Source organism: Berghia stephanieae, chromosome 1 (assembly GCF_034508935.2).
Source record: "Berghia stephanieae isolate SIO BIC M18660-M18661 chromosome 1, UCSD_Bste_1.3, whole genome shotgun sequence".
NCBI classification, from domain to species: Eukaryota; Metazoa; Mollusca; class Gastropoda; order Nudibranchia; family Aeolidiidae; genus Berghia; species Berghia stephanieae.
In genome coordinates this window covers 71,432,889-71,455,170 of record NC_088360.1, presented here as the reverse complement: position 1 = coordinate 71,455,170, position 22,282 = coordinate 71,432,889, and the positions used below count along the sequence as shown (strand labels likewise).

Sequence of the window (22,282 nt, the reverse complement as noted above, 5' to 3'; positions counted from 1 at the left end):
GTACGCGCTGACCTTGCATTCATTCTACTCTGGACGAGTCCATTTTGAGACAACTCAAGAGGGGGATAAGATGTTACATTCCATAAATTATTTTGGTCGTGTTAAATATTGTTTGATATCCAAACTTCACGGTGCTTTTGTATATATTAATTTAACAGTGTTCTGACAAGTTGGTTAAAAGTATATGGATTGATCTGATTCGGTTGAGCCGTCTGATCACCGACATCACGGCTGTGATGATGATGTAACCGTTGCCGCGATATCAACGAAATATCATTCACAATACTGTTTATGCAATTATTCCCTAAACTATCAAAAATATTTACATTTCACACAATGTAAAAAAAAAAATCCATGCCGCACGTGCACCATCGTTAGAAAATGCTGACTCACAAAATAAGAGCAACTCTTATACTATATTATGTAGGCTGCATGTTGTGCTGACTTACTGCAAAATATTCACGAGAGATCTTAGATTGCCCCTTGCCATTCGGTGGTCAGAAAGGTGATAAAAGTATGTGTTCCTATTCACCTTCGAAGCCCATCAGCTATTTATTTATTTACTTTTTTTTTTCTTTTTGATTTGTTTTTTAAATGTCTTTGTTATTTTTCCCCATTTTTATTGATTAAGACAATTTAGTGAGAATTACACATAAAATGTCTGGCTAAAAACAATAACAAAGACCAGAGTAACGTCATTTTCGTTTTTATAACAAGTTATAGATAGTATGCAGATGACGTCACTCAGGCCTTTTTTATTGTTTTTGCCATCCGCGTTTGTGAGTTGTTCTCACTAAACTGTATTAACCAGACCATAAAAGTTCATGGTTACACAGAGTTTGTGTGTTGGTCCTTTATACTTCCGGATGGCAATGTTGTGAACTCCTTGGCCAAGCGCATTCTATCTATATCAATCAGACTATAAACGGTTAAGGTACACATGGTTTTGTGTGTTGGTAAGTCATATCCGACTGGCGGATGTTGTGAGTCACTTAGCTAAACGTATAGCATCAACAATTAGTCACTTTGTCTTTTTACTTTATTTTGCATGGCGACGTGTTGACCCACCGGCATTGCAATCAAGCACTCAAACTGCAGTTTGCTATGTTATGTCCGCTGGTGATCCCTTGTATGTAAGGTCAGCGATGGTTCCCCTTCGGGCCACAGATAAATCTTCTTCGGGCTAGTAGTGGCACAATACCTCAGCTGCCACCATTGCGAAATACCATGATGGGTCATCCGCTGAGTAGCGCCAAGGTTATCACATGGTATCGGCCCAGTAGCACGGTTTTTGTACGAAGATCACGAGGTCTTTTCTTTGTTTACATAACATAACGATAATCATGGTGTGTTTGTTGTTTTCAATGAGTCTTGTTTTGTATCTAGTACTTTCTGTAAATGTTTTCCAATGTTGCACCCGCTGCGTTTTCTTTATTATTTCCTACCATTAAACACACAATCTCCAGACAGCAACAACATAACACATCCTGCAAACCACAGACCAAAAATATTTAAACCCGACATCGACATTATTACAATCAATTCCTCTTTTCTCGTCTTATCTTGCCTATTCGTGTCGCTAATGGTCATGCTCATGTCCATTGCCTTAATGTGTTTTTGTGTGTTGAGTGTTAGTTAAAGTATGTGTATGTGTGTGTGGGTGTTGCAACGCGCCCATCCGCGACTGCCCTTGGCTATGAGGATTTGACCCAGTTTTCACACTTGACCTATCACAAGGCTTATATCAGGTCGAGTTTGGTTCGTATTGCGAAATTGGAAATACAGACAATGTCCACATTCACAGCTGAATTAATTAAAAGGTATTGGGGGCGATTACCAACGTGCGCAGTAGTTCATACCTGCACATGTACTGAAAACGATAGACAGCCTCTGCAAAATGTCCCCTATTAAACAAATAATCAGAAAAAGTACAGACTTCTTAGAAGTCTCATGTTTAAAGTTGTGAGCTTCTTAGCCAAGTGCACACTATCTATAACGTTAGAGATCTATATATCAGGCAAAGTCGATTAAATTAAATATCGAATTATCGACTCGATGTAGGAATGTGGGAACGAGTTCCGATACAAACAAACGTACTTGTTTGTTTGTTTGTTTGTTCATAATGTGTCATTGTACCCCTGGCATACATTGTCAAAGTGCCGTTTTATACATTTTGACTGCCTACACGACTTATGCTTTATATGTTATCAGTCGATTAGTCTCCTCCATGTTGTCATCAGTGGGAAACCCGAGATTTCTTTTACTTTTATTAATTGCTTGCCTTAATAATAATAATAATAATAATAATAATAATAATAATAATAATAATAATAATAATAATAATAATAATAATAATAATAATAATAATAATAATACATGCATGAATTTATACCGAGTATTTTCATCACTGAGTAATGCTCAATGCGCGTTACGAATAAATATACAAAATTAACACATTAAACGCATACCACAATGATATCAATCGCAGTCGTAGACGATTTTAGTCGATAGATATTATAGGTTATTATGAGTTAAACTTTTCTGGCCAAAATGTGAAAAGCGTTGTGTTGGAGTATGACAGAACTGATCCTTACGTGTGATTTGCTGACGGTCACGGTGGCAGAACGCCCACATTCCACCTCGGTTGTTAGAATGCTAATCCATACAAGTCGTACACATTAAATTTAATAATGATAATTATATTACTATAGCGCCTTTTGTCGATCAATTCAATTATTATAGAACATTGTTTTAGGTGAATGTCCTCTATGCATGTTTGTGATAGCGAGTGCAAGGTACAGTGAATTACTGAATCGGTCTTCGTCACTGTAGTCGTTCTACAAGGATGACTCGGTAACTATAGATAGTATGAAGTTGACGTTACTCGGGTCTTTGTTATTGCTTTTTGTCATCCGCGTTTATGAGTAATGCTCACTAAATTGTATTAACCAGACTATAAACGTTCAAGGTTACACATATTGTTTTGTGTGTTGGTCCGTTATACTTCCGGATAGCAACGTTGTTGCGAACTTCTTAGCTAAGTGCACACTATCTATATCTACTTACTTTCCCTCCCAAATCTGATTTGGCGTTATATTTGAAGCCAGTTCTAACAGTGAATCGTAAATTCACGTGGATTAGGGACAGTATTTTATTCAATGCTTCCTTTGAATTGTAAGCTGGTGTATTGTAAAGAAGATAAACTTACGTCAGATCTTTATAAAAGCCAGCTACCCATTTACACGTGAGTGCACAAGGCAGACTGTGAAAATTCTAAAACAGCGTAGTTTGCGTATGAATTAGAATGGACCAACGTGGACGAGATGGCCGTGTGAGTGGATAGGGCATTGCTCTATTATTGCAACCCATGGCCGAACTCCGATGTCAACACCTCGGTCTTAAATCAGGTGCCGTGGTCTGGAGAGACAAATATTGTTTTAAAGATTTGCCAGAAAACGCGTCCTTCAAATATCGATCGATTAAAATGACTCTCAACTTGGCAAAACTCTCACACCTGGCACTTCACGAAGTCCCAGGTTTATGAGTTTTTGTCAAGATGAGGGTCATTTAAACCTTGAAGGACGAGTTTTCTGGCAAAAATTTTAATAACAAGTTCTACCAGAGTACGATAGTTGATGTTTTTGTTCGCATGTTTATATTTATATTGTTTTGTTTTTCCTCGAGCAAAATATATGAATTAGTCCCTTATGCTCATCTTGCGGAGCTATGCTGCAGCTGACCGCCCCCCCCCCCCCCTCCCCTCCGGGGGGTTAAATCGGTCTTTTTTTCTTCCTTTAAAGACAATCTACCACTTGTGATATAATAATAATAATAATAATAATAATAATAATAATAATAATAATAATAATAATAATAATAATAATAATAATAATAATAATAATGATAATAATAAGAATAATAAGAATAATAATAAGAATAAGAATAATAAGAATAATAATAAGAATAATAAGAATAAGAATAATAATAATGAGGAGAAGAAGAGTAGAATGCATTTATAATAATCTATTTGTGCAAAGAATGAATTGTTGATTTTGTATTGTATTAATTTTTATTTTTGTTTTATTACATCGAGTATCGATTCCTGCTTTGAATGATTGCCCACTTTATATTTTATATAAGTATTAGAATAAGAAGAAGAAGAAGAATAACGTTCGTTTTGACCCCACAATAGCTTTTGATGTCGCAATCGGAATCAATTGTGAATGCTTTCCATAATAATGATGTTGTCATTTATTGCCATGGCATAAGATATTGGATCCCGCTTGTATTGAGCAATAGCCTGATAATACTCAATAATTACAACAACACAGCCGTACTCTGATAAAACGCATTTCCCTTTTCACTGTTTCCACTAGAAAATCCTAAGTTTACTTCAAAATCTGATCGATTAAAATAAATGTATCAAACCTGACATATTCCAAATAGCTTAGACTTGAGACTGTTTGGATCAGTGGAGGGTCATTTTGATTTTAATAAATTGGTATTTGAATTAAAAGTTATCTGGCAAAACAAAAACTTAAAAGGAAAAAGAGAGAAAATGTTTTTTTGCCAGTGTGCCACGGCAGAACGTGGAATGGCAATGTTCGTGACACCGTTTTGTGGAAGGAATTATTTGTTTGTGTTATTTGTTTTCGTTTTAATGCTAATTGTATAGTAACTGTGCAATGGCAGAATAACAATGCATCCACCAAGACAGACGTAAGCTTTTCTATACATAGAATGGAGTTGACGTCACTCTGGTCTTTGTTATTGTTTTTTGTCATCCACGTTTATGAGTAATACTCACTAAACCGTATTATCCAGACTATAAAAGTTCATGATTACACATAGTTTTGTGTGTTGGTCCGTTATACTTCAGGATGGCAATGTTATGAACTTCTTAGCCAAGCGCATACTATCTATAGATAGTATGCGCTTGGCTCAGAAGCTCACAACATTGCCATCCGGAAGAATAACGGACCAACACACAAAACTATGTGTAACCTTGAACGTTTCTAGTCTGGTTAATCCAGTTTAGACGTCTCGTGAGAATTACTCATAAACGCGGATGGCAAAAAAAACAATAACAATGACCCGAGTGACGGTGGTTTTGGATTTTTTTTAAAATTCGTTTTTATCTCGCAATAACGCACCGCTAAAACCAGACGTCTTTGCGATAATATCTCGTTTAACCAGTTTAACTGCCCTACTTTTGGGACGATACGTATTTTAAAATATTGACCTCAAAACTCGTCCTTCAAATATGGATCGATTTAAATTACCCTCATCTTAGCAAAAACTCTCAAACCTGGGACCTCGCGAAGTTAATTGGTTAATAAATCCACAACCATGAAAGAATGTAGCTACACGTTATCTACACGGTTAGTGGAAATATGGCACATTTCTTTGTTGTGTCAAGCTTATATTAGAGTATGGATAAGGACGTGTAAATATGGCTTTGTGACATTCCAAATCATATGTAATAACCTATTATGGATTTTGGACTGTGTTAACACATTTGACTTGCTCATTAACCTCTTCTCACCTTTTCTTACATCATTTACAGTTGCACCAATCGGAGAAAAGTATTACGCAAGCCCTGGAAAACCTTTCTGAAACTCAGGTGAGCAACGTTGGTTTAATCAGCGTCAATATAGAACAATAGTGCGATGTTTAAATACTGGTTCCAATCTCGTTGGAAGTATGAAAGCAGTCCACCGGATGACTGGATATATATGATATTATATATATATATATATATATATATATACCTTGGACTTGTGCAACTGATCTTCTAGTTTCAGAGTGTGATGGCATTCTATTTTATAGCCTAAATAAATGCTGGTCATCAATCAATTAAGATCATCCATTCTCCCTATTTTGCGCTCCGTACTTATAAGAATCTGCCTTTACATTTTGCTACTAAAATAGTTCTGCCACCTTATGATTCAATATGCAAGCTATTCATTGTTTGTCCTCCGGATGACTGGTTACACACTTTCATTGAGGTTTGAATCGGAACAGAGGAAGTTGTGACGTCAATACTTTGCTTCCTATTGCTGTGCACTAAAAAAAAAAAAAACAAAGAAAAACGATTTTATTTTTAATAGGTCAGATTTTTAACAACTTCAAATGTCGATGGGTCAAGAAGAGCTGAAAGTTTGGAAGGGGTTTGTCTTAATATATTTATTTATTTTTGAAGTGAAGAACTCATGGTGAAAAAAGACGTTTAGTGAGTGTAAAAGAATAAGGGAGTCATAGGTGTAACAAGTTCTTTATTTATTTTTCGTTGTTGTTATTGTTTGTTTTGGTTTGGGGGGGGGGAGGTAATTTGTTTTTTTAGGGGACAGGGTGTTTTTGTTTGTTTTTTTATGTTGTTTTTAAATTCTCATTATTGTTTTTAGTTTTGTTTTGTTTTTGTTTTGATTTTTTGGATTGGGTTTATAATTTAGTAGTATTTGTTGGCATTTTTTTTTTTTTTTTTTTGTTGTTTTTTTTTTTTTTTTTTTTTTTTGTTTTTTTTTTTTTTTTTTTGTTGTTGTTTTTTTTTTTTTTTTTTTGCTGTCTTCTTTTTTTCTTCGTTATGTAACAATTGGGTCAGGTCATAATTTAAGATGGATTCTATATTGTTTGCTTTATCAACCTGAACAAACTGACACACTTGTCTGGCAACTGAATGACGCAAATATGGTTTTATCAGTTTCTTGCTATTCGACTTCAATGACCTAGATTTACAATAAAGATTATCATAAGACGTACTTTAGCAGCCAAGTTTGATCTTTGAACTATGTTACATTTACGTGCATAATATCATCTATCTTTAGTACTACTTGCGTCATTGATATTGCAGCAAATATGCATTTATTTTAAACTGATTCTTGACCGATGTCCGTTATTTTTAACACTTAACTGCCGTATCTGGAAAAACTTGTATTTAAAAATTTGGCCAGAAAACTCCAGCAAACTCGTCCTTCAAATATCGATCGATTTATATGATCCTCAGCTTGGCAAAAACTCTCAAACCTGCGATTTCGCGAAGTTCAAGGTTTGAGAGTAGTTGTCAAGATAATGGTCATTTAAATTGATGGATATTTGAAGGACGAGTTTTCTTGCCAAATTTTTAAATACTTGTCTTTTCAGCAGAGCACGACCGTTAACTGTTTAACCCCCTCCTTACCACCCATAGGAAAATCGTCACATTCGTTACGATGCAGCCAACATTTTTGTCATTCTAATTTCTTTTATACATCAAATTATTTGAACAAAAATGTTTACTTTAGTTAAGTATATTAACACCGTATTGAAGAGCTCGTTTAGCAAAAAGGAATTATATATACCAAGAACTAACAGCTTTTGTGTTTGAGTGAAATAAATCTATTTTTGTATAGGTTTGGTGTGAAGTTTTGGGGACAATCCGGAAAAGGGCCGGTAAGGAGAGAGTTAACTTACAATCTCTTTATTTGCCATCGGGATCAAACCAACACACAAGAACCACTTTTAGTAGATAAAACACATTTATTTATTATTTATTTATTATTATTTATTTAATTTATTTTTAATTATTTTAATTATTTTTTTTCAATTTTATTCAGGTGAATGATTTCCTGTCAGGCCGAGCCCCACTCATGCTTGCAATCCGAATGGGAGAGAATATGGTCTTCGTCCAGTTACAGCTGTCTACGGTCACGCAAGGCCAGGGAAAACAACAGGTTCAAGCTCAAGCTAATCCACAACTACAGCAGAACCCTTCAGTGACCCCAATGACCCAAAGAACTGCAACGCTCCTGTCCCAAAGAGGCCTGTCTGCCTCTGCCCTGGCCCAAGCCACCAGATGTCTCTCCAGGAGAATTCACCACTTGCATGGACGGGGAACTTCTTCTACCTCCACTTCTAACCCTATGGTGAGATTATTGATGCTATACATTTAGAGAAAATACCCACCAGATCTGCCCACCAAATAAATTGCAACCAAGTGTGTGTGCGTTACCTTTAACGCTCTTGTCTAATTGAAAGAGCTTAATCACCCAAATAACGATCTAAATCCATAGCAAAGCTGAGTTACTTCAGATTCATTCATATTATATTTCTGGGCCGAACAAGAGTGCATTTTTTAAAGAGAACAATTCTTGTCAGTTATAAAGAGATACATAATGATACCTGTTTTGTGATATTCCTTGTAACAAGTATTTAGCTCTTAGAGACGCAATTTGATTCACGCATAAACATCTTAATTAATGATCGACGTTCTTTTGATTATTTTTTTATGTCTTCTTTTTTAATCTTTTAAAAAAGAAATATTAGTCGGTTCACAGTCTTTTCTTTGGTTTTTCTCAATTCACTAGAATCTGAATCCAAGTCAAATTTCAAGTACAAATCTACCAGTGGCAACACCAACATCATCGTCATTATCCTCATCAATACCATCGACGCCATCCCAGCAACCTCCAGTAAACGCCACCACCGCTAAACCGTCCACCTCTCCCATGAGGATGGCTGCTGCATCAGGATCAACCATCACTCCTCTATCCAGCCTACCAACAGCTCACTCTGCAATGACAAGGGGTCCATTGTCTCTGGCGCCATCAGCCGTCAAGTCTCCGTCTCCTGGCCCATCCATGCTCCATCTACCCACGTCCAACCCTCTACCAGCCCAAAATCAACCCTCATCATCAGGTACCCTTCCCTCCCCACCCCCTAGCCCTGGAGCTGTCATGAACTCTCTTAAACACGTAGGCAGTGGCATCTACAGCGGAACATTCTCTGGTAAGATTAAGTTCGGTACAAGTCTTTTACACTTTCATATACAAAGAAATACGAACAGATATTGGCATTAGCCACAGCCTTTTCATTCTAGATCGAGATGATCATAGTGACTGTTGTATTGAAAGATATATATATATATATATATATATATATATATATATATATATATATATATAATATATATATATATATATTATATATATATATTTTTATATTTGTTTATTTATTTATTTATTCAGCTGGTTAGAAAGATAGTTTTTTAGGTAGTAAGTTATTTAGTTTTTGGTCTTTCTTTTTATTTAATTATCTATTTATTTATTAACATGTTCATTTATTTATTTACTTATTTAGTAAACAAGTTAGGAAGTTGGATATTAATTTGTTATTTGATTAGTCACTCAGTATGAATGGTAGTTAATTTATCCATTATTCAGTTATGTTTGTCATGTAGTTAGTAATTAATGAGTCAGTTACTTACTTAAATTGTGCAGTTATTTATTAGTTGTTGCCATAGAGAATTATGGACATTTGATATTTGGTGACAACTAAAATGAGAAAATGAATACATAATTAATTGACTAGTTTCATCTAACTAGCGTCAATCCTTTCTAGCTATTATTTGTCAATGCTGGACTTTTTTTTTTCAAACAGGTACCCTAGATTCCTCTCTACAAGAAGCAAATGGCCAACCTCGTCGTAGCGTCAACACTATTCTGCACATTTTGAACGACTTGCTCGTGGCTTCACCAGCCAGCCCCCAGCCACAACCTATGACTCCTACTACTCCCACCAACCTGAGCGGGACAACAAGCCCCAGCAGTACCTCACACAAAAATCAACATCATCAAGTTTTCTTTAACCCCAATTCCATGCTGACTCCTCCACCCAGCCCAAAACAAGTGGACACAACTGGTGAGGCTTGACATAGGAAGAGTTTGTGTGGGTTTATGTGTTTGTGAGTGTGTGTGTGTGTGCGTTTGTTCATTTCCACCCAAAATCATAAAAGGTTATAGCATCCTAATTCTTGCGATTAAAGGGATTGAAATGAAATGTAGATAACAAAGATTATTTCAAGGTCAAATAAGAATAACATTGAGTAGTAATAAGAATTGTGAAATTATATATGTATATATACTGTCAGATCAAGTCAATCATATCTGATCTTATGCTAATGAAGTTAATGAAATCCAATACTTCAAGAATCAGATGTTAGCACGACTGACCTAAAAGTGTTGCAAATGTTATTCAACTTCTACAAATAACATAAATTAAATTATATTAGGAAAGACTCAGCAGAAATTTAAAACACACTCTCTCTCTCTCTCTCTCTCTCTCTCTCTCTCTCTCTCTCTCTCTCTCTCTCTCTCTCTCTCTCTCTCTCTCTCTCTCTCTCTCTCTCTCTCTCTCTCTCTCTCTCTCTCTCTCTCTCTCTTTGTTTGTTTGTTTCTTTCTCTCATTCTTTGTACGTTTTTAAATCTTATTTTGTTTCCTGTTATTGTTAAGTATTATTGCTTTATCTGTTATGTGGAGAGGGGTTGAGTCTAAATATCTAGTTCTTTAATTCGTCATTTATTGAAATCTACATTATCTTTACTTTCCATATTTTTAAGACTTATTGTTATTACATTTTATTGTCTGCTCAATTTTTTATTTTATTTTATTTATGAAAGTCGTTTTTTGTTGATATGATGGTCCAAATTAGAACCACTTTCTCAACCACACTAATAAAGTACATTTGCTTGTTTTTCTTTCAAATCTATGACTTGCATGTTACTTAATATATTAATTATGTCAGTGTTTTAAAGCCATTAGGGACCCCGATTTAATATCAGTGTCGCTTTCATTCTTGATCATTGTAGACATTTTAAATAGCCAATTCATATCCTTGTGGGATAAATAATTCTCTTCCATAGCAGAGCAATTTAACCATTAAGTTGTCAAATACATATCTCACCCTTGCAGCAAAATATATAGAACACCAAGCAATTCTATGCAAACCAGGTTAAACCTTTTGTTTCTTGTGTCCTATTCCAGCATACGGGCAATTACACAAGTTTTTGTTCACAAACAATCTTCTTTATGATGTATTACAAGTGTATGCATTATATTTTTTTTTTAATTTTCTCTAATGTTTTGTTAGTTTTCATTTCATTGCAATTTTTTTCTTTTATTTTAATTTCAGGATTTTTCCTAGTTGGAGAGAAAGCTGACAATGAACTCTTACGAGGAAAGATGCAACGAGTTCAGATGATGCTTGCTCAAAAGAAAGAACAAAGAGGCAAACGCAGACAAGCAATTGCACCTTACTCTCTTCCAAAAAATCTGAATGGTCCGTCAGCTGATTGCCTCTCATCCTTTTCAGCAGGTTCAACAACAGACATTGCCAATTCCTCTCTCTGTAAATCTCAGCAACTGACATCAGCTATCCCTGCCTCATCATCAGCATCGCCAGGAACTGCTTCAGAGCGGCCTAGAATGTGTACCCATGTGGAGGATGGTAGCGAATGCTGCAGTTCTTATGGCAATAAAGGCTTAGAGCACGACTCTCTAGTTGTATGAACCAAGCTGTCGTCATGGTTATGTGGTGCTCTCATTTTCTCAGACCTTTAATACCCCAATAAAGGTCAACTTTTTTTGTTGCTGGCGTGCACCAATTGCACTTGTAGCAATTTTTAGGATGCTGGTCATTGGCTAATTAGAACCAGCGTCTAATGGTGTTGGAAACTTTTTGTAATACTTAGCAACCGTAAGCCTGTATGACTAAATTACAAAGTTTATGAACATGGCATTATGATTAATTATAATGGAGCAAGTATTACACACTGGGTTTGTTTGGCTTTCTTGCCGTTATAGTCTGTACATTGTATGACATGTATTGGTAGAATGGGATCTAATGCAACCTAAGCATTGACGATGTCACCTAAGGTTTAGGAACTCATTCATGTTGGATTTTGTTTATAAAGTCATAAAGATGTTTTTTTAAAATCTAATCAGACAGCATTATAGCCGTATAATGGCCTGGAACTAAATTACTTTATACTGACTTTGAACTTCTCCAAGACTAACACTTTTATTTTGATGAATCATGAATTCACCCCTTCAAAAAGAAAAAAAAATTTTTAATCAATGATTATAACAATAAACAATTTTGTAATTCTTATCGAAAGTCATAATTTGTCATCATAATCATGATTTTTTTTTAAAATTCAGAATGTTTGTTTTTTTTACGTTGAAAATTGAGGTTCCCTGACTGAAAAATTTATTTTCTGATTTTGGAGTTAAAAGGAGAATCATCATGATGTGGTTTGATGGTAAATTGATTGTGCAAGAAAGCCGATAATGAGATATGTAAATACCTTGCATGCCTAATGTAAGGGAAGTAACTTGTTTTGAAATGATGACTTTAATGTCACCGTGGATCCCTTATTGTAGGAAGGGAGGTAATGTAGTGACGGAAACTATCCGAGTTATAGTTCGGTTATGTAACTTTTTTTCTGTTTTTTTTTTTTTTTTTTTTTTTTGTATTATAGCAATTTCATCACCTTTTCTAATTAATTTTTTTTTTCTCTTTCCTTTGCAATCATGAATCTTGATGTTGATGTTTCTCACACATAAGCTTCCATGTGCATGCAACTTATTTGAAATTTTCAGCGTCTTATATTAAACTATACATTTTTTATATAATATATACTTTGTTTGTCATGTCTTCACACAAAAGTTAGGCAACTGTAGACAAGATAGAATAGAAAGAAAAATTTATGGTAGATATGCAAAATGGTATGATGATATGTCCTTTTTGTCTAACTGTTAAATTCCAGATAGAGATGGACACTGTTTTATCTCCACTTAAATAAGCACATTTGATGTAATCAACGCACCCTTTGAATTTGTAGTTTAGAGTGTTTTAAATGAAAGGGTCTCAACCTAGGTGCACACTTTACCAGGTCTGATAACTGAACGCAATTATGGGCCTGATTTAACATTGTTGTCATGGACAATATTTTGCATGGGTTTGAGAGTATTTCCATTACAACAATGAGACCATAGCAATTTGGATTATCAGACCTTCAAATATGTACACGTCGGCCTGAATGGATTAAAATTAGTCCTTACTCCTCTTTATGTCTTATATTTTCTTAACGTTTATGAGTACAGAAATCTCTAAATCTAAGATGATAGTCTTTGTCTAGCTTTGATAACTTTTTTCCCCCAATAGTAGTAATATAAAATAATGATATAATATACTTCTATAGCGCCCATTTATCCACTGACAAGTGCTCTCTGGCGCTTAACAATCATTCAGACTATATAAACTACACTGCCTACTACACGCATACACCTGTACACTCAAACCCACAAACGGAAACTTCTTCGCATCCACATACGCAAAACTCTTTACATACACATTACTGTACCATCTATCCTAAACTAAAACATAAAGCAAATTAATTGCCAAAATAAGCTCTTCTAAATAATTCCATTTTCAATTTATTTTTAAAGATATCTATCCCCAAAGTCAAGTGTGTATATAGTTTCAATTTAGGACAAATTTTCATACCCTTCCTTCATGCTGAATAAATTTGTTTATGAAAGAGGTCTTCTTTCAAAGTATTAGGGATCAGTATAATGTTGACTGAGAGAATTGGTTGGCCTGTTGATGTAAAATGTAATGTATAAAAATTGATACAACAGCCTCAAGAAAGAACAAAATATTAATCACAGAGCATTTCGGATTCAAAACCCTTCTTCAGCCAACACAAAACCAGTTATGGTAATACTTCACATTAAAACCATGTAGTCAGGAGAAAAGTCCTTGGCATGTCAATTTGATGGCAAAGTATCACCCTTTTAACCGTTTTTGCTGTTGGCTGAAGAACTTGTGTTTTGTATAATGTTCTTTTTGGAAACAGTTATTTTCATTTTGTACCTTATCTTTTACATTCCTCAGCGTCCAGCAGGTTATTCTCATCGCCTTGAAAAACTTATGAAAATATTGATTAGTTCTGTTCAGTAATTTTCTTGTTAACTAACTAACAAGGATTAAAAAAAAAAAAATTTTCTACTTTTTAGCATTTTCTGGCCATCAATTCACCCCCCCCCCCCCCCCCCCCCCCCAATCTATATGGTTAATATTGTAGGCACAGAATAAGACTTATTTCCTTAGATACGGTGGTTTTTATATTTTCTACGCGTCTTCCAGTCACAAACCAAGTTAATGGTTTGACTTGCAATTTCTTGTACTGCATTTCACAAAAGTGTGAGATTTCTCGATATTTTATTTCAATATTGGCATAAATCATTGTCAGTTAATAAGTTGACAACATTCCTTTATTTTGAATTAGTGTGTAGCTTGAAACTATATATTTCAGTTTATTTCTATGCTTCAATATTGAACTCTCTTTGTAAAATGTTGATAGCACCTGCTAGTTTTCATTTACTTTCTACGTGTTTATTTAATTTTTTTTTATCACATTTAATATGCATACATGGAATGAATCACACACACACACACGCAAACATATATATATATATATATGTAAATGTGTGTGTGTGTGTGTGTGTGTGTGTGTGTGTGTGTGTATTAGTTGTTTAGATACTTATTTGGTGATTATAACGTGGCTAAGTTTCATAAGTATGATTATAAATTATTATAAGTATGAGTATAGATCAGAAAATATGGAATGCCTGAAGAGATGTTCCTTCAGATATCAACCAAATGTGCTTTGCCCTTTTTTCGTTCCTGCTTTACTAATCAGAATTCTGATTCTCAAATATCTTGAGATATACCGCATTTTGATTATGTGTGTCAGCTTTGTTAAAAAGTCGAATCAAATCAAAGAACAAATATTAGATGTTCCATCCGACACAAGCCATCCCCCATCAAACAATAGACTTGTGACCTGTCATTTCAAATGAGTATTACGTCCAGGAGTTTATCACATATGAAACATAATTTTTAAATTAAAATCACGAAAACTTTGAAACTTAACATTTTGTCACTTTAAGAAACTATTCTTTTACCATTATTAGCAAAACAAAAAAACTGTAAACCAAGTCAATAAATAACAGTATGTTTCTACTTTATTTCAAATGTTAAGCATGATGTAAATCACTCGTGACATATTACTGTTACCTGCTAGAAATTTCTAAAATTCGTAGTTTCTAAGGGAAAAGAAGAAAATTCACTTTAAATAGCTTAAGAAATAAACAATTTGCTCTCAGCATAATCCAAAAATACTCCATTATCCTGAATATAGGTTCTAAGAAGCCAGACTTTCCTTCTCAACATGATTTATTTAGTCAAAGAGTCCCATGCAGCTCTGTACCTGAGCCAATAATTCGTATTTCTACGAATTTTTCATAGTAGCAGGTGTGACTGTTTTAAGACGGTGGATGTATTACAATATTGTATGAAGTATCGACACAATGTATTACCACTTCTTAAAAAACAAAATCTATTTTTACCAGGATGTCCATATTAGGATGTCTGATAGCCTAATGCGATTATGGACTAGATTTTACATTGTTGTAATGGACAATATTTTGCGTTAGTTTGGGAGTACATATTTCCATTACAACAATGAGCCCATAATAATTTGGGTTGTCAGACCTGGAAAAAGTTTTCGTCCGTTTTTACCCCAAAAACTTTAGACCTTGATTTAAACCTTCTAAATGTTACAATAATTCTTTGAAGAGTGTGCTACAAACAACCGCCATCAATGATGGACTGTATTTATTTTTTTTTATATAATATGAATCAACAGTAATAACCATCCACAAAAAGTTTGTGAGTTTGTCGATTAATATTATAAAGTATGAAGAGGAAGAGAAAAATAAAAAAGATTTCTGTCTTAATAATATTTGTTACCATTGAGAGATAGTTCAAGTTCACTCACCTTTTACTTGCTTTGACTGTGAGATCGTTGAATACACTAGCATTAAATATCATTTGATTTATAAGCTTCTATTTATTTATCACATCTTTGTCTTTTTCTTGTTCTTAATTTACTTTGTATTTTTTGTTTAGAATATTTTATATTTCATTAAAAATAAGACTTAGGGGGGATATAATGATAGAAAGGAAAAGTAACGCCAATGGCACACGTTTAGACTATCCAGGCAATTTACAATTTTGTCCCAAGGGTCAGCTTATCTTTGATCAAATTTTCTATGTTTGGCATACCCCCCACCATCCCCCTTTTTTTTTCTTCTAAGGAATAATTGAGAATTTAAAACAAATCTTTATTAATATAATATATTATAAATCTTTATTATGGCAAATGTAAAAGTGCAAATAATGAAATGTTTGAATAATATGTTAGACTTGTAACGTTATTTAACACGGTTGTTCCTCCCAAAAAAAAAAACAACAACTTTTGTTCATTTTAATGTACAAATTTTATAATGTCATTATGTGAATACTTTTGGTTCTGGTTTTGATATTTATCAATTTTTTCCCTATTCAAGAGTGATTATTTTGACAATTTTGATGATGCCGCAATGTTTTGTCTCTTTCGAAATCGTTAAGTTTGATGACGAAATATAAACGTCTGACTTTGAGGAGAATATTCCTAAAATTTATATTGTTGTGCTGATGTCAAAAATTTGTCAAAATAAATTCTCATTGTTATTCATTTACAAAATGTATCACAACTAGTGCTGTTTTTGTTTTGTTTTTTTTCTCTCTTTTAACACAATAAATGGACATTTTCTAGCCCTAACACAAGTGTTGTCTTGTTTTTAATTTTTTTTCTATCTCTCCACACTTTCTCCCAAGACAAACGATTGTGGTTGGTGTTGGCTGAGCTCCTAATCTATCTTAACCAGTTAACTGCCGCACTGTAGAAAGACTCGTATTTAAAAATTTGGCCAGAAAAGTCGTCTTTCAAATATCGACCTATTTAAATTACTCTTCTGGGTAGGGTTCCCGACCTCCCATCGTGGCCAGGGAGGAACTTGCCGTGTGTTCTATCGCCCCTGTATCTGTTTTCCAATTGCATTCTGTCTTTGTCTTGAAATGGGATTACTTAGTTTTGTCCTGTCCCTGGCCGGAAGTCCTTGGCTGGGAGGAAAACATCTGAATGTATATTTATAGTTTGGGAGATACTTTTTTTTTCCCTTGTAAATCATGTCTGTTAAGAGGGTTTTTTGTTTGTTTTTTTTAACATATGATTTATAAACATCTGATTACATTCCTCCTCTGGGTGGGGTTCCTGACCTCCCGTAGTGGGCAAGGAGGTACTTACTGTGTCTTTTATCCCCCTATATCTGTTGTCCAACTTGCTTTCTGTCTTTGTCATGGAATGAGATGACTTGGTTTTGTACTGGTCCTGGCCGGACACCCTGGCTGAGAGGGAAACAGTCGAATGTATTGTTAGTTTTGGGAGATGATATTCTTTTTCTTGTAAATCATCTCTCTGTTATGTACTGTTATTTTGTTTTATTCTTAACATATGGTTTGTAAACATGTGAGTGTATTCCTCTTAGTGGGGACTTGTGCTGGTGTCTGGGTGAGACTTTTGGGTGATCTCAAACTAAGTACACTGAAACTGATAGTGTGCTCTTGGAATCTAAATCTGTTTCCTATTTGAACCTTTTCCCATTGTCTCACTCTTTCCTCAAGTCCCTTTAATTGTACATCTAGAATGTTTTTACTATCGAATTTTCTTCCTTTTTACTGGCGCTGATACGACCTACATATGTTGCAAGCGCCGTAAACCCCTTAAAAACAATAAAAACGAGTAATTCCTCTTAGTGGGATCTTGTGCTGGTGTCTGAGTGAGACTTTTAGGCAATCTCAAACTTGGAATCTATTTCCCTATTTGAACTAATTCCCCCCTGCCGTCCTTTTACTTGGGTACCTTAATTGTAATTCTAGAACTTTTTACAATCCCATTTTCTCCCTTATTACTGGCGTAAAACCCTTAAAAATAAAACAAAGCAAAACAAAAAAAAACAAATTACCTTTATCTTGGCAAAAATTATCAAACCTGGGGCCTCGCCATTTTATACATGAGTACAGTGAAGTAATGTGAGTAAAGAGCCTTTTCCTAAGGCTCAACTTTGCGAACTGCAGGTCCGAAAACTGGAGTCATATCCTAACTTCCGGAAATCTCAATCTCAAGGCTATACAAATATTGTTGGAATTCACATACTATCTGTAAAAGACTTGAATGATATTTTCATCTCAGAATCAAACGTGAACACATAAATGAGATTTAAACAAGGAACCGACAAGTTTCAGAGATGACTGACATACCCCAAGACCACGATGCAAGTTGATTTTTTTTTTTTATTAAAGCTTTTATACAATGCAGTATCCGCTTTAAAAAAAAGTCCCTCAGAACCCATTAGGTCCATGGAACCGAGTTTAACCCGGTTTACGTACCTGCTACCCTTTGGACATGATGATAGTCTATCACAAAGTATTTGCCACCAGATCAAACAGACCCAGCTTCAATCTCGTAACACAAATACATTTTTTGTGCACAAATTGCGATTTATTCTTTTTACATTATTCTAGATACACTATCTTATGTTATTATTATTATTATATATATTATTATTTATTATTATTATTATTATCATTATTATTTTATATATTTATTTTACCTTTTTGTTTTGCAATCATTCATCTGTGTATCAAAAAATAAAGTAGTCCTTCAGAGCCATTAGGCCCATGGACCTGGAGTTTATCCCGGTTTCTATAGAGTGAAACGGACAATATCAATTGCTTTCTTCCTTTTGGATAGGACGCTAGTCTATCGCAAAGTACTTCGGCCAGATCTAACAGACCCAGCTACCCAATCTATACTGGGTGGACAAGGGGGTCAGAAAAAATCTCAACTGCACCTGGGATTGATCTCGGCCTCTTTGCGTGTGAAGCGAGCTCTCTATCAAATGAGCTACCGTGATCCCCACTGTGTACCTAAGCACTTTTTTAAACAGACGGTATCACTATCACGTTTGACATCAAGTATGAGTAAAATTAGTATTTAACAATTAGTCGATTAATTCATCATTCACTCATTCATTCAATCAATAAAACAATCAATCAATCAACCATTGATAGCTTATTCTATTCATTCAAGCTATATTATGTCTCTTAATATTGACGGATACATTGCTTTTATAACTCCAGCAGACTCAATTACATCGCTATTCTATTTTCTACTAACAAAAGACTTTTTTTTTTTTTAACCAGTGTATTTTGCACTTCAGATAGAGATCGATATAGAAAACACAATTTCTTTAGGCGTTGTTGTAATGGGAATCTCAAAAAATGACGCAAAGTATTCTCCATTACAACAATGTTAAATTAGGCCCATAAGGATGTTCGGATGTCAGACCTGCATATATGTACACGTCGGATAACAACCAAACCAAATTTAGCAAAAATGTTGACAACCGAGAACACTTATTTGAAGCTTCAGGTTTGACATTGGGGGTTACTTTAATCGATCGATTTTTGGAATGAAATCTTTCGGACAAAAAAAAAATAAAATAAAATTAATAAATAAACATTTAAAAGTGTCCCATCGACTCAAAGCGGGTTTTTATGTCGGGATTTTCTAGATTCGGAAAGTGACTTTAAAATCATAAACAATCAGAAATATAAATATTTAGTATAAGTAGTCCTTCAGAGCCACCAGGCCCATGGAGTCGGAGTTTACCCCCGGTTTCTATAGCGTGAAACGGACAAAAGCAATTACTTGCTGCTACCCTTTAGATAGGATGCTAGTCTATCGCAAAGTACTTTCCGCCATATCTAACAGACCCGGATACCCAATCACTGTTGAGTGGATAAGGGGGTGGGGGTCGACAAAAATCTCGACTGCACCCGGAATCGATCTCCGTCCATTTGCTTGTGAAGCGAGTGCTCTACCGACTGAGCTATCGGGACCCCCATTTAGTTATAAAAGTTGTTATAAATACCAAGTTTAGCTGTTCGTTCATTCAGAGACTATGTTTGTTTTCTTTAATGAACGCAGTGGCTATTTTTACAGTCCCGTAAAGACGGTACTCAGATCTATTTTTACAGTTCCATTATGATTCAGTACATATGTTGCAAATCCATTCATGGGATTTCTCTTTTCTCTTAATTAAATCAAACACTTAGGCCCAGGCCTCCACACTGAAGTCATGCCTTGCTCAGAAATGCCAGCTGCCTGATCTAAGACCTGCATTGATAGATCCTTTTCTGAGGATGGAATTTTGGAGAGGTCTTGGACCTCACTTGGATCAGGGTCGGCCACAATCCAGTGCAGAGTCATATGGAAGATAGACCTGTAAATTCTCAGTCAATTAACTGAAATCAGTCAATTTGTCAAATTCAAATATTTAAAAAAAGGAAAGAAAGAAATAAATAAATAAAGAAAGAAAGAATTCACAAATCGTAGTCCATGACCGTAAAGTAATTAGGAGTGTTCCACAGCGCTACGCATAGCTCAAGGGGACCGTTTATATTAACGATGTATATATTGCCAAGACTAAGCGACGCTTTTTATAAAAGGCGTGTCTGAACACTTCCCTGGGTATTTTCACATATCCTTCGTTAAATTATTTTTTGACTTTCCAAACCCGTCGTGATCCCAACTGTAGCCAATTTTAACTGAGCCACCGAGCGATAAATTTCACTGTTTCATCTAAGCCAAAATTGACTACATTTACCTGGCGAGTCTCAAAACTATGATAAAGTAAATTGCGAATGCCGGAAGTCCGTTATGTAGACACCTTCAAATCGAAAGTTAGGATAGATTGCTACAAGCACATTTCGATTAGCGGCCGGCATTCGGAACATTTTCATGTTCCTGGTACGATTGTGTTCCTGGTGGCGTTGTTCCTGGTACGGAACCTGTTCCTGGTGCGATTGTTCCGGTCGAAGAGAGTTTCGTATCAGTCATGTCCAAAGTAGTACGGGGCATAGATGACACGGGTACGACGTTCGTACTCGTGTTTGTGGTACCAACCACAACAGATGAGAGGTTGCGTACTCGTGTTTGTGGTACCAACCACAGACAGACGAGAGGTTCAGACTGGAGGGAGGGACGTAGGCTGGTTTGCGCGCTCTCTCTCTCTCTCTCTACACACACACACACACACAATACACACACACACACACACACACACACACAGTAACAGTAACATGACCAGGAACTTGTTCCTGGTGGAGGTTCCTGGTACTAGTTCCTGGTTGAGCTATGTTCCTGGTGTTACTGTTCTCGATAACCAAAACCCGTGCGGCACTAATTTCGATTGCCTCACGTTGTAAACAAACTGGTTGAGCGTTTCTTCACTGATTGAGTACCTGATTATAAGGAACAATGGTAAGTAGCTTAATTAATTCCCGTGCAAATCAGGACGTTTTCTGCCATTGTTTTGCTCAAGCCCAAGCGAGCTTGCTGTTTTGTGGCGATTTACCTTCATTTCGATTCTTTGAATTTTTCCGCTACGCCTGCCGAAGTTTCTTCTTGATAATTCACTTCTACTTAATAATTCAGTGTATTGGCCTGAAGTCATATTTATTTAAGGTTTTTTTCTTCTGTCATTTACTGATTGAAAATCAAGTTTGCTCATTGCTACATTATTCTAATGTTCTCACAATGACTGAGCTGTTCGTGGATCGCAGTTCAGACTTGTCGAGCATCGATAAAGATGTGAGGAATTAATTCAATGGGATTCAACAGTCGTAACGTCACTTCCTTCCTAATGACGCATGGTAACTTAGTAACACTGGCTCTAAACTATCGGAACAATGGCGGACGCAGTATGAAATATTTCTCCGGCGAGCATAAAAGCGTATCCAGAGGAAAAAAAAAACCATAAATTTGATCATGTTTTGACTTTTACACATTCTGGTCACAAGACATATGAAAAGTTCTAGCCAGCTTGAAGAATAAAAAGTAATGATTTTCTTTGTTTAGAACCAAGATGGCCGCCGTTGCCGGGCGGCGTGAAGTCAGACTATTGAATCCAATTGGTCATGGCACTAGAAGTTAAAGATGATAATGGTGATTATTTTTCTATGTCAAAAAAATTCCAGAGGCAGGAATATGACTTTGATGAAGTCATCTTTACCTATATGAATGACATGCTTATTTAGCATTCCTTCTACATCAAATTATGACAGTCATACTTCCAGTAAGAAATAACACCCACTATTTTAATATATTTTATTTATCACTCTGCTCTCCAATGATGCTCTTATTTTTTTAAAAATAATTGAATCTTCAGTTTGTCGAAGAGTTTCAGTCAATTTTTATAGAGCTCATTTACAGGTCTAGGAAGAGTATGAATATATCTGAGTACCGTCTTTACGGGACTGTCAAAATAGGCAGTGATGAAAGACTTGAACTGAGCCTAAGTTTGTCTCGATCTTTCAGCATCTCAATCATACGACATAATACCGATTAGAGACAGCGGTTCACAAATGTGACTCGGGGTCTCAAAACGGTATTATAAAGTCGGGATTAATAGGACCCCGAAAAATGAATTTGAAAATTAAACAATGAGAAATACG

The 22,282-nt window shown here is 35.2% G+C and overlaps 2 protein-coding genes across 3 annotated transcripts in view; one reads left to right on the top strand and one right to left on the bottom strand.

The window, feature by feature from the left end:
- The window catches only part of LOC144981084 (midnolin-A-like), a 36,864-nt gene extending 20,380 nt beyond the window's left edge, over window positions 1-16,484 (top strand). Inside the window, exons 3-7 of the mRNA XM_078929205.1 lie at window positions 5,567-5,623; window positions 7,593-7,901; window positions 8,343-8,763; window positions 9,415-9,675; window positions 10,946-16,484. Of these exons, the coding sequence (XP_078785331.1) occupies window positions 5,567-5,623; window positions 7,593-7,901; window positions 8,343-8,763; window positions 9,415-9,675; window positions 10,946-11,322 (1,425 nt within the window). The 3' untranslated portion in view covers window positions 11,323-16,484. The remainder of the gene's footprint in view (window positions 1-5,566; window positions 5,624-7,592; window positions 7,902-8,342; window positions 8,764-9,414; window positions 9,676-10,945) is intronic.
- Window positions 1-22,282, bottom strand: part of LOC144981136 (carboxypeptidase B-like) — a 438,762-nt gene that overhangs the window by 378,096 nt on the left and 38,384 nt on the right. The gene's annotated exons all lie outside the window — the stretch shown is intronic.